The sequence below is a fragment of the Lagopus leucura genome, unplaced genomic scaffold, assembly GCF_019238085.1.
Source record: "Lagopus leucura isolate 7727_CA_CO unplaced genomic scaffold, USGS_WTPT01 Super-Scaffold_100002, whole genome shotgun sequence".
Taxonomy (NCBI): domain Eukaryota; kingdom Metazoa; phylum Chordata; class Aves; order Galliformes; family Phasianidae; genus Lagopus; species Lagopus leucura.
In genome coordinates, this window is record NW_024962263.1 from 60,736,752 (window position 1) to 60,751,015 (window position 14,264).

Consider the following 14,264-nt stretch of genomic DNA (forward strand, 5'->3'; position numbering starts at 1 on the left):
ATGCTTTTGCCTCACTTCAGTATGATCTATATCCTCAAAATTATTAAAGTAATATTTTTTTTATTTGTCAAAACAGGTCTATATCGTAACATATCAGCCATTTTGGTGTTTTGTCGCAAGACTGCCACAATGCATTTTCAAGTGACCAAAGAACATCTACTTTATTTTCTATTACCAAAAATAAATAAGTTCTTTACCATTATACAGAATTAACATGTACTAGAATACTGAATTAAAACAGTATTAGGTAAACTAAAATATACTATATTCTAGCACATTTTAATTCAACGTAGCACTAAATTCTCTGAGAATTAATATGTTGCATCCTAGTCTTTTGCAGCTTTTCATGTACTCCAGTATAAAAAGGGACTCAGGCAGCAGACATACAGATTTGAAAGCTTTTCCTTGAACCCAATTACTTAGGATAGAATTCTGTTGATATCAATAAATAATCCCCACAGGAAGCCTTTTCACGGTGCCAGATATGCTCCTTCAGGGAGAGAATGTTGTGCAAAACTTCACTAGGACATAAGGTCTCATTCTGGGGGGAGCAGTTTTTTCTTAGCTATGTTTAAGACACTAAGCAATACAAACGAGAGCCTCTCACCATAACAGGGCAGTGGACGCCTAGTCTGCAGTCCAGGACTACGTGTGATTGAAGCAGGTCCTCTAAAGCTCTATAGGTAAGTGCAGGCTATATAGAACCTGAATGCCTCTGGTCATCTTGGTTGATTGGTACTCCACCTGTAAACTGCCTGGCTCCTGTGCAAGAGGTACAGCATCCTTCGTCTCCTCCTGCTCGTATTTCTGAAGGCCAAACCATAACCTTTAAATCACTTAAAAGGGATTTGGATGGAAAGCACTGTAATTACACTCTCTGCAAAAACACTAACTTGAGAATTACTTGGCATTTCCTGTGAGACTTTGCTTAATTAGGTCATCATAACTTGCATAACTACATTTAAAACCTAGAGGTTGATGTGTTCTTTACCATAGAGACTGATTTTGTTCTTGAGACAGGCCTTCTATATTTGTTTTTCAAACTGTCCCTGCAAAATTTACTTAATTGTCTGTGGTAACAAGATTGAAGTTCTTCCACTGGTCACTGAAGTTAGATGCTGCAGTCTTTATGCAAACTTCAGTACATACTACTGATGGTAATTATCTGAAGAGATGCCTCAAATCTGCCAACATTAGAGGCCCCTTTTTTAACTTCTACAGTACAAGAAAATATTTGTTCTGAGAAGTTCACAGTCTAAAACTATAACACGACAACAAAAGAGAAAGAAATTATTAGTTATGAATAGATTTGTTTCCTTATTTCCTTATTTCCATGAGTGCTACTCATTACATCCTAGTATAAAATCAGGCCATAATACTAGTGAACCAAATCTCAAGTCTTTTGTTTCTAAAAGCACTGTAGTAAAAAAAAAAATGCTGTTTTTAACAGAAATTGCTGTATATGGTTTGAGAGATAGAAAAGTGAAAATCACTTGATTTGCTATCTTCTGATGTGATCAATAGTTTTCTGAAGTATCACCACTGGCAATAATATCTGTGACCTCATCAGATTTGCTACTTTGATGAACACCCATAAAGATCAATTAATACAGTATATATTTTTTCCCTGCAATTATTCAAAATTGGATTTTTCACAGCAGGACACCTATTTTATAATTATTCCTCAGTATTCAGGATAGAAACTAGGTGAGGGAAATATAATAATTTATCGGTCTGTTAGAAGAAGAGATTCAATGAGTCACTAGGAAAGTGCAAATAACTATATTCAGTAAGATTTATACAGAGTTTTTTATTATTGCTTCATTGCGGATATGTGTGTGGGGGGGGGGAAAGAACTATAATTAAGGTCACTAGTACTTCCTCTGTTTTATTCTTAATTTTCTAAAGGTTATGCTTGTTAACAGGAAAAAAAAAGCTTTTAACTGGTAGATCGCTGGCTTGAATTCAGCCCAAATGAATGGACGGTTGTGCAATGTCATGTGTAGAATGTGTTGATGAACTCAGCAGAGCGTAGCTATGGTTATGGCTTCAGCAATGCTTGGCAGACGGGTCAGCCATCTTGGCAGGCTGCAGTGGGACAGAATGGGCCTGGAGTGTGATCGAGTGGGATTACAGTCATAGAGAAACTGATGACTATAATCCAAGGTGCTCAAAGAGGCGTAGGGCTCTCCAAGATTATAGGTTCTGACTTACTTAGATACAGTAGTTTAGGATGTTATCCCCCCAGATGTCTGCAGCACCTCTGTGACGATTATAGCATCTCAGCAGCATGACATGGGAGGGAACAGCTTTTTAAAGGCTTGGAGAAATGTGGAAAAATATGTGAGATGTCTGGTTCTCAGACAGCAAGAAGGCATCTGACTTGATTGTCAGTTTGGAGGTGGGATTCTCCTTGAAAAAAATGCCGTATTCCCAGTGATGCACATATATATTTCTAATAATTCCTTAATTCAGAATATTCATACTGTTAAAATTACTGTTTCCTCAAGCGATACTCCTGGTAGCTTCTTTTCTCTGACTGCACTGGAGGCAACAAGGGAAACTAACATGTGCCAACACTCACTAGATCCAAGAATGTCATGTAGAATGATGCATTTATTTTTTGGACCTGTTGTGATTTGATCTGGCAGCCTGCTGTCCTTCAAGTCATGTACTACCAATGTGACCTCAGAATGTAACACGGATGGTACATAATAACATGCTATTGCTACAACCTGACAAAAGCCACATTATCAATCAGGGATGTAAAAGATAGAATACACAAATGGTTCAATTACAAATAATTTTTAAAGGTAGCATCATTAAACAATGCAGCTGTAAATGCAACTTTCCTTCCTTAAATAGGTAGTCATTGGTGAAAATCGGAGAAATTGCTCGCTATTTGACTTTTGTACAACTTCAAACACTCAAATTGCTCTTTATCAACTACTTTATCGTGTAGTAGCATAAATACCCTTTACCATGCAGTAGCATAAATAATTTCCAAGTAGATTAATACTGGAAATACCTGTCAATACTTAATTTTCCTGATTTTGACATAAAAAAAAGACGTGTCCTTCTAAAAGCCTACATCAAACACTTCCTGTCACAAAGATCAAGAGTGTTGAGTTATTTATTTACTGGACACGCATACAGAGATATGTACACACCTGGCCAAACTGAAGGGTAGTTCTTAAGCTTCTGTGTTTACTCTGCTCTGATGTTTGCACAGCAAAAGACTGCAGCCTATGAATGGATGACTATATGAGTATCACACAGAGAGCTTGATTCTCATTTTAAAAATGTATTTGTCGAAAAGTTCGTGGCATTATCTTATCTCACAGTGCTGTAAGAAATCTCTTGAAAACATTAAAGCACCTTCTTAATCTACTCAAGCACCTGGACTTAGTAACTGCAATGACAAAACAAACAAACAAATAAACAAAAAAACAACAAGGAAATGCACTTCCAGCAAATGGTCCAAATCATATGCAGTATCACAAACTTTTGAGTCTATAAGTGGGATGACAGAACAGAAACATCAATGCTATTCTGATCTGTAAGAAACCCAGACAGTTAGCAGTTCCTAGATATCTGAATTTGAGTCATTCTGTAATGAAGATATCTGAATATAACAAATAAATAGTAGGTTTTTTTATTTTGTATTCCCCTACATTTTCCAATAAATAATTTTAAAAAATCAAGAATAATCACTTAAAGCAAGCTTTCTTTCCTCAAAAGGTTTCTAACTGCATCATTATGGAGTAAACACATGTACACTTGAAAGATTTGAAGGCAGGAAAGAATAGTCTACCGAATCTCAAGAAGTGACTGCTGTCAACACTAAGAATAATCTGTATTGACTGTCCAATCTCTGCTTCATTTCTCTGGCTGTTTTAATAGGTGACTACAGTTGCTGTAAAATTTGTAGAAAGAGACACAATTCATAATTGTAATTGCATAGTAGATTGTAGCATGTAGACTCTTACTTTTAGACTCTTTCCCACTAGAAACATGAAACAGATTTATCCCACCTGATAGACAGCAGTATGAGTGCTGTGCGTCACCTGACTGGGACATCAGCTTATGCGTACAGAAATTGCTCATGACCAGCAATCTTAATTACTGCATGGCTTTCTTTACTTACCCCAGCTCACTGCTGATGAATACTGACAGAACCCGTTTTACAAGACTGTATGTTGTTGGCATACAGCTCTTGTATTTAGAACAGGCTTCATTCTTACTGGTTGGACAATGTACACTTTGTACTTAAAGTGAATGTTTGCAGTTAAATAACACGTGTGCTTAATGCACCTGTATTCTTTGGAACCTGCAGACTGTTTAATAAGAACTAACTGAGAAAGCACGTTTTTAGCTTTTCCACAGAAAAAAAGAGCCTACTTCAGCCAAGCTGCACAGAGGCATGAGGCAGACTGAAGCCTAGAGTCAGCATATGTTTCACCGTCATCACTAAGAAGAGTATGTGAACCTCTGTTTGTGGGAAACCATTTTCTGAAAACTGGAAAAATGTCACTAGAAAATTTAGCAAATGTTAACTACAGCAGTGGTGTTTTCAAGCTCCTTTATATTGATCATAAAAGATGTGCAGAAGTGAAAAGCTGTAATTCTGTTATCATCACAACTGCATATTCTCAGAAGAGATTAATTGCAGAAAGAGCCTGCTATTAATAGTCCTTTTTACCCAGTAGAACCACATTTCTTTACATTTTTCCCAGGGTGTCCACACCTTCCTTGCATGATGATGCCCAAAGTTAGACACAGCATTTCAGAATGTCACTTGCGTCACGCAGAAAAGGGACTATTACCCCTCTTCTCCATGACGTGCTTCTTCTCTATATGCAGACTGGAATAGTATCAGCTGCTTCTCCCCCTGTATCACATTTCAAGAGCATGGCTACCAATCTGCTCGATGGGGGTTTGGCAACTGACCTCAACAGGAGCAGGTTCACATCTCATCTCCAACTGGCTGAGTCTGCCAGTCCCTAAGGGCTTCTCATAGCGTTTCTGAGGAACAGGTCACTGTCTTCATCTTAAATACTAAGTCCAGTAATACTACTAACTGATTTGGTAAGTAATTACTAGTGTGAATAATAGCTTTCTCCTAGATGTGAAATATTACTGAGACATTTGTTATATTCTGTTGCAGCTTGTGATTTCAGCATATCACTTCATTAGTACCTTTTCATTTAAATAATATTGTTCACCACACTATAAAAATACACAACACACTACCCATGATATTTGGGTACTCAGTGAAGACTAGGATGAAACAACTACCAATTTCTATGCCATTTTATTAGACTTCTCTCTCCTTGCTATTTTTCACTTCCTTTTTTTTTTTTTTTCTTATTAACAATCAGCAATTCTCCTCTTAGAATCAGATAGGAAAACTACCTAGACACAGCTCATCTTCCTTTTGAAAACACGAAATCAGAAAACACAACATATTCAATGAAGTTCAGAATCAAAACAGGGCTGATTTGACTATTAAGCTTTATATTAAAAACAAAATACTTATGGCTCTGTTATTTATTCTTCTCTTAGTAGATTCTCCCCTTTTGCATAGCCTTTCTATTCCATGTTAAAACATGTTCCCAGTGAGACTTTGGAATAGACTGTTGAAGATACGTCAGATACACTGCCTCTTGAGCCACATACAAACACGTAGGAAAGAGCAGGCTTTTCTTCCTTGCACTGTTTTATTCTGAACACTATTCTATTTTAGCAGTAATAAAAGAAGAAGCCTGGCACTGAGGTACATTAAAAGGAGTATGGCCAGAAGGAGCCATGGGAGGAGATTCTCCCCCTCTACTCTGCCCTGGTGAGGCCGCATGTAGACTACTGCGTCCAGTTCTGGGTCCCCCAGTTCAAAAAAGATGGACTCCTAGAAGGAGAACAGAGGAGGGCTACAGAGATGATTAAGGGCCTGGGGCATCTCCCTTATGAGGAAAGACTGAGTAACCTGGGTCTGTTCAGCCTGACATCTCAAGGGAGGTGGGAGGCAAATGGATGAGGCCAGGCTCTTCTTAATTGTGTGCAGCGATAGGACAAGGAGCAATGGCCTAAAACTTGAACACAGAAGTTCCATACAAACATGCAGAAGAACTTCTTTATGGTAAGGATGATGGAGCACTAAAACAGATTGTCCAAAGAGGTCCTGGAGTCTCCTCCTATGAAGATATTCAGGACCCATCTGGATGCCTACCTGTGTGACCTATGGTAGTGCACCCGCTTTAGCCTGGGGGATTGGACTCAATGACCTCCTGACATCTCTTCCAACCCCTGCTATTCTGTGATTCTGCAATATACATCCAGTGTTTGGGTTCTAGACATCAGTACTCATGCTTGTGAATTGTGTGCCATTCAGATTCACCACTGGGAAGATATGAAAAAGATGTCACAAAACAACTGAGATTACATTTGAATGACTTATATGTGGAAAGTGACGTGGAAATAACTAGACAGTGTTTTGGACTCTGCTCATTTTAGTCACAGATTTATGCACTGCTGTCTTAAAGGGATATTTACTTGCTACTGTGATTTATCACATCATATGATTACACCAGATTTCATTTATCCATTTGCAGTTGTAGAAATTTTGAAAATATGAACTTGAAAGACACAAAAACAGGAGCAAAATAAAGGGATCAAAAATACACTACTTTTAAAATTTGAGGTTTTATCAATTTTCATGAAAGGTAAAGAGTTAATTCAATATTTTCCAATATTCAGGATCAATATATTGTAAAAACATAGAATCAGAGAATGGCTTCGTTTGGAAGGGATCTTAACAGTCATCTACCTCCAACTCCATTGCTGTGGGCAGGGCTGCCACCCACTAGATTAGGCTGCCCAGGGCTCTATCCAACCTTGCCTTGAATGCCTCCAAAAACACAGCAATATTCACTAAGCTGTATCAAATTTCTAGAAAAACTGATGTCTTACATCTAGCAGTAGAATCATTGAAGAACGTAAGAACGTTATGAGTCTGAAGTCGGCTAAGAGAACTGACTGCTGCACTGGAAATGTCAGAACCATACAAATTCAACAATCAGTTTAATTCTGGTAAAATTAAGGCATGTGATCTCTTTAGTCTTCCATCCTATTCAGGCATCTTTCCAAATATATTACTGAGCTTTTGTATTTTAAGATAAATCATCATGCCACTCACCTTCCTGACATAATGTCAGTTCTCCCTTGATCTCTAACATCTAAGCTAACAACACTAAACTCTTGGTTTGCAATATTCCCTTACAGAGAATCACAGATTACTCTGTTCCATGTTCCTCTTACTTTTCTTCTTATACTCTTCATCCTGTCTAATCTCATAAAAAAAAACAAAAAAACAACAAACCCCAAAACTACCAATTCTATGCTGGTTATGTTTCATCTCCAGATTTGCCACCTGTTTAGATTAAGATCTGAGTAAATAGCTGTAACAAGACTAACATTCAGAAATCTTCACCCTCTCCAAATTCTCACCGTGATCTTCTACAGCATTCTAAAAAGTACTACATTTGTCTACATTACTCAGGTCTATAATCTGAATCCCATAAATCTTTTTTAGATCTCTCTGTCTCTAAACTCTCTCTACTTCTGCTGTATTGCAGATTTTCATGGAATAAAATGTTCTGCATGTTAGGCACTGGCAAATACGGAATGCAGCTGTAAAGATCTTTTTTTTTTTTTCTAGCGTTCTGCCATTTCCTCTGAAATACATCTCTAACTCTCCATTTCCTGTAAAAACAAAATCGAAGGAGCCCACAGGTCAGCAACAAGTGTTAATTGATGTGGTCAAGTAAAACTGAATGCACCAACAACCACTGTGTAACCCATATCATGTGTTCAAAAAATAAAAACAGGACCCTTTTTCAATATAATTCAAATATGCACCAGTGTAATAAAATTTTAAAATAAATTACCATCCGCTAGTGAAATTTCACACCATAAGAAACGTTTTCACAGTATAGATTTTGTTGAGCTGAACTTCAACGTGGAACAAATATTTATGATGCAGTTATAAATAGCGTTTATAATGGAAATGTTGACTGCTGTGATAATACTCCCATGTGATAGACCCTAATTCATCTTGTCCTTGGCTAATGGACACTTGGACAGACCAACATAGAAATTTAATGGAGCAGGACAGTAGTGGTCCAGTTCTGTGTCCTGGAGTTAGTGCTTCTTTTTGGGGGCAAACGAGTAATTTTGAACAGGAAAAAGGAGGCAGTTAAAACTCTAAGGTAGCACCGACCTCTTTCTTTCATACTTCCCACAGTGGCAGCTCAGAGAGGTATACCTAAGGCTAGCTTTTAAGAACGTACTTGTCAGTCCAGCTAGCTTTGCAGACAGATTTGATAGCCTTTACTAGGCAATCCACAAGTTGTATCTAGATGTAAATTAACTAGTTCAATACGTAATAGAAGCCTGACAAAATTACAGTGATTTCAATTGCTTTACTTCTCTACAGGAAATTGGCTCTCTGTTATTAGCTTAAACAGTTAATTATGAGCTCTTTCCTCCCCCCCTAAGTAAGTCACTTCATTATGTCACTCAAAATCATGTTGGAAAAACTGAGAAAGCATCCTGCAAAAATGAAATTGGTTCATTTGCAACCTCTCCTCCCTTTGCTTTTTCTCAAGCCTGCTCTTTGTCCCAGGTGCATTCAGGAGGTCTGGGGAATAAGCTGAGCCAAGCATGTGTGTTTGTCAGTGCGGCAGGATGGGTGCATAAAGCCAAGTCCTCACACTGAGCAGGACAAAAGATATGAGTGGGGACACCCATATCTGGGACTTGACAGGACTGGTGATAAATTTGGAAGTCATGTGGCTAGCCAATAGTTAGAAAAATAAAGAACAGAACAAGAATAATGCCTGAAGCCCACCTTTTCTTTTAGCCCATCTTATTACTTTGACTATCAGATACAACTCCAGTGCCTTTATATACTGCTGTATACAGAAGAGTAAAAAGAAGATGGAAGAAATAAATTGTAGAGAAGAGGTGTCACAGGAAGAATCTAGACTACAGTTGCATGAGCATGATGTAGCAGTATGTCAAATCACTTAAAAAACTGAAGAGACTTTTATATGACTAAGAATAACTAGTGAGCTTCCTTACCCTTTAAGGCACAATCTGATAGCATAGCTGGTAACTCTAATCAGGGAAAAATGTTCACTGTAATTGGCTTCTTAAATAAAAATATCTGGCCCCATCCACATGCGCTTAGCCAGAACATTCCTGCTAATTAGCACCAGGAAGAAATCTCTCCTTCCTGTCCATATGGAGTTTGCATTTAGTGAACTGGAGGAGATGGAGACGACAGAGAGAAGGAAGATGGGGAGGATGTGCTTTCTTCCGCGATTACAGACATCAACATCTGGTCAAAAGAAAGTTTAAAACACAGTTTCTCTTTAAGACATTATTTCTTTTAGAAATCAGCAAAAATTTCCTACTGCTTGAAATGCTTTTATTTCTGAAACTTTATTGCAAAATGTCAAGTAATACTATTTCTGTAACAGTACCCTAACATTATAGGAAATAATGGTGCTAAATACTAATAATTCTTTTTACTAGAAAATTTTCATTTGCTGTTCATATATTTCATCTAAAATTCTGTTCACCTTTCTAGCATGGGTTAACCGTTAAATTGCTTCTTGATTGCTGTCATGCCTTGCTCAGGAGGTCAAAGGCTGGAAGAATTTTCTGGTGAGCAGTGTGTATTCTTCAAGCAGTTGGTTGGCTTGACAAATAATCTGCCATAAAACAATTCAGATTTGAATTTTCAGAGCTAAATTGCTCCATGGTAAAGTGCCCAGACTCTTACCCTGCAGCAAAGTAGTTTTACCCTCTTTCATGTAATCAAATGTTGTTCATTCAAACTGAATGAAAGAACAGCATACATTTGCTGCAGGATATGCATGCATACAGACAATTACAGCTTAGCTGTCCAGCCTGTGTAAGTTCATACTTTAGTTTACCTCCTGACAGCATGTTTACGAGAGTAAATGCTAGAGATGCCTTGTAGAATTTAGCATAAATAGGTCAGTCACATCCATTAAACTTGTTCAAGATTAGAACAATCTTCCCCCTTTTTACTGGGTGCCAAAAGCCTTTCTTTTCTATTACATCTTCCATTAGTCATTTACCCTTCTCTAGGCTTTAACAAGTGACACAAAACAGCCTTTATTATTTTTCTCTAAGCAAAGAAAATCTCAAACTGTCCCTAGATGACTCCTTTGAATGAGAAAATGGCTCAGGTTTCATTTGTTTCCTGTCCTGATATGCTCTTTTCTGTCACATCTGCAAGTTTAGTGATGCCTGGAGGAAACAAACAGGTCAGCGCTGGCATTTCTCAAAATTTGTTTTATTTGGTAATAAAGAGGCCTGTAAAGTCTGGTTTCTATAAGGACTGGAACACTTGTTCAATCTATGAAGCCTACAGCCTTGTGGGTAGCACTCTGCAAAGATATGCCATGATTACATCTATCAATCACTAGCCAAATCTGTTCCACAGCTAAAGTAGAAGTGAATTTTTCCTGAGTCCCAGCTGAACAAGCTTACATGAAACAGCTCCTTGTAGGCTTATGACCACTTAGACTATGGCTTAGATCTTTCCAATCATATTTGCTTTCCCAATATGCAAATATAAAGGTAATTATTTACTGGCAAACTAAATTTGAAGATTTCTATAGTGCTTCAATCTTCATGATTCAGACTGACACTATTATTCGTACCTACTGAATGCTACTTTGCTTCCTACCACTTTGTTCTCATTTCAATCTCATTTTGAGCCACATTAAAAAGCTAGAACCTCTTGGCAGTTCTTGATGAATGTTTTAATGAACGTAACATGAGAGAGAAAAGCAATTGGGAAGTGAGAACTGTCATGGTACAATGATTTATGAATATTCACTGTAATTATAAATTGTGTATAATACTAGGATATATAGCCCAGAGTGTCTCATATTAAAAATCTGAAATTTGAGAGCTTTATCAAAGATTTTCATTTTTATTCAAATGCACCTAGACCTTAGATAATGCAGAAATCACTTCTTTAGACAGAGAAAAATGCTCAACTTCTTTACAGAAAAGTGTACATACTTTAAATTTTCTCTCTTTTTTGTTGATTTGCTACATACATTTACTCCTTACTGACAGCATACCTCCTGATCACTCAAAGCTCTTTAAGCTTAGGGAGAAAAATTACATTTTCCCATCACAAGTTATTTTCAAGAAAACTTAGCACAAAGGAAAACTTCTTCTGATGAATTTCTTGGTGTTGCATTTCATACCATCATGTACTTTTTTTCTCGAGTCCCCTAGTCATTTCTTTATCTCAGGGGCTTAGCAGCTTTGAAATACTTTCAATCCAGGTGCTTTAACACCATCATTTCTATCTTCAACCAAGTTCTCCTTTCACAGGGTCTCTACTATTAGTTCTTAGCCTGGAACAGGCTGCCCAGAGAAGTTGTGGATGCCCTGTCCCTGGAGGTGTTCAAGGCCAGATTGGATGAGGCCCTGGGCAGCCTGGTCCAGTATTAAATGGGGAGGTTGGCCCTGCATGTGGCAGGGGTTTGGAGATTCATGATCCTTGAGGTCCCTTCCAACCCTGGCCATTCTGTGATTCTGTGATTCTTAGCATGAACTAAAATTAGGATTTCTTAAGTTGTGACTAATGAGATGAACTGCTACTATAGACTGGAAGTTCATCAATCGATGAAAGAATGAAATAATGAAAAAAAGAAAATGATTTCAGTATCATGGGAGTAAATATGAGCCATTAATATGATGAATCTAAAGACAAGGATGTATAGAAGCGATTTCCAACAGTGAAAGGTACATACTGATAATTATGTTAAAGCCTGTAAAGTCTTACTATTCAAAATACTTCTGTAGAGCATTGTCTAGAATTCTGGTCATCTATGTGAAACAAGGTCACCCAAGAAAGACACATTTAAACCTGGATACAAATGTAGACTGTAAGACTTACAAGCCTCAACCCTTCTCCTAGTAACACTGTAGAAACAACCTCAATTTCTGTTTATTTATGTTCTCTGATGTCTTACGTTGCTATCATCTTGAATAAGCTATTAACAAGCCAAAGCCGTAAGCCAGATTCCAACTTTTTGACACTTCACTTTTAAATACAAAGCAATATTAACAAATAATTAAAAAATGAAAACAAAATCTGGGGCAACATGCAATCTTCACTACCTAACTACTGTTTCTGAAAAAATGACAACATTCAAAATGGAATAATATTTAATATTTAACTGTGAGGAAGAAAGACTGGCCACAAACCAAAACCAATCTACAATTACCTGGTTGGTAGAAATTTGGTGAAAGTTCTCTGGCAACTGCTCTTGCAATATCACATTCCTGACGAGCAGCCTGAGCAGCCTGATCCGCAGCATCAGCTTTAGCTCTTGCATGTGCAGTTCTGTACAGAGTAGAAAACAAGTTATATGCAGAGGAGTCTCTTACATGTTGCACCAGTAATGACAGAATAAAGTATTGCTTCCCTTAGCTACTGTCCACTGTACTGTACAGTACACTGCTATGCCCAATGCTCTCTTCAACTGCAAATCAAAGCATACAAATTACTCTTCTCAGTTCTTCAGCCCTGCTCATCCTTGTATCATATTTACTTGTAGATACGCAATTTACAACCCAGCTTTATAAACTTTCTAAGTAAGAAAATAAGAAGTATCTAAATGAAACAGAGATGATGATTATATGGTCAAATGCTAACACATGGAACACAAAGTGTACAGGAGGTCAGACTGGGACACTACACTCCTGAACAGGGAGCTCTGTGACCAGGACACACAATCTTCTGAGAGACTGCAGAATGCCTTTAAAAAAAACACAACACTTTTACAACATTTCCTGCCTATGCCAGAGGGGTTGGAACTTGATGATACTTGAGATCCATTCAGTTCAAGCCATTCTATGATTCGATGATTCCATGATGCAATTTCAAAGTTAATGATCAATGCTGGGTAAAAAGCAAAATTGTGGTACATTGGCCCAAAAGTTTGAGAATGTCTCCCACAGTCAGACTATGTTGGAAATGAATAGGATCAAAAACTCATGTCTGATACTTCAATAGGCATTTGTGTAAGTGGGGACTTAACATGCTTACATTCTTGTAATTCACTGAATTTCAAATCCAAAACAGTGTGGAAAAGGCAACTTTCAAAAGCCAAGAAAACAGTCCAGAATACTTTCATGAAGTAATCTGCCCTCAGCTTCTCCCTTTTTTTTTCTTCTGTTTTTCTTAAAAAGTCTTAAGAATAGCTTGTCAAATGCCTCTCAGATCAGACTGCGCAAATTGCTTGCTGCATCACTGCGTGATTGCATTGCTTTTTCTCTCATCTTCCTTCATCAGTTCATTTTTAAATGGTCATCTGTTTAAAAATCCTTGATGGCAGCACTCGCTGTGTCTTTCAGTGCTAGCAGATAGCCTAGAGCTGTAAAATGATTCATTAGAACTAAGGGGAAGCTAAACATAGCAAAACAGCAGTTTTTCAGACGTACTCAAGATGTGCATAACATTTCTGAAACAGTTATATCCAATTTCATCATCTCAGGAGTTTTCTTACTGTGCTCTTGTTGAAAATTGAAAAAAAAAAGAGTAAATTAGGAAGACGATAAAAGCAACCATTTGTAACCCATGGGCCTGGCAATATTATTCAAAAGAAATAAGATAAATGAAAGCCTCAAATTTTCTATTACTTCTATCTAAAAATTCAGTTTTATTTTCAAGGAATAAAGAGAAGTTCTGTGTGTTTTAGACAATGGAAGAATTACAAGTTAGCACTGACTTGGATGAGTAGGAGATTAACAGTGTGGTAGACTTTGCATTTCTAAAAAGATGCTTAATCCCATAGGGTTCTAGTATAAACACAGACATAAAAAAATCCCACAGTTTCATCTGTGGTGCCTGGAGAAACATCTATAAACACGTATGGGGATAAAAGCTGAATGTTATTTCAAAGCTTAGAATGTCATAATTTAATGGATAAATACCAGCTCAAGTTGCCTTCTCATCGGTCCCCCTAGGTCTCTAAAAAAAAGATTATAATAGCAAATAAGCGACAACACCTTTAACTTGTAGTCAGGATCAGGAAAGAAACTGTTACAAACACACTGTATAATGCCATATGTACTCTGTGCAGTTCATGAATGGTTGTACGGTATGTACTTGCTTAGTAACAGTAATCAAAACTGTTCTTTCTCTA

At 37.4% G+C, this 14,264-nt stretch overlaps 1 protein-coding gene across 4 annotated transcripts in view; it reads right to left on the bottom strand.

Annotated features, from left to right (window-relative positions):
- The window catches only part of JPH1 (junctophilin 1), an 81,170-nt gene that overhangs the window by 15,753 nt on the left and 51,153 nt on the right, over positions 1 to 14,264 (bottom strand). For all 4 annotated transcript variants that reach the window (XM_042869580.1, XM_042869581.1, XM_042869579.1 and 1 more), the window contains exon 3: positions 12,342 to 12,460. In XM_042869580.1, coding sequence (XP_042725514.1) covers positions 12,342 to 12,460 — 119 coding nt within the window. The remainder of the gene's footprint in view (positions 1 to 12,341; positions 12,461 to 14,264) is intronic.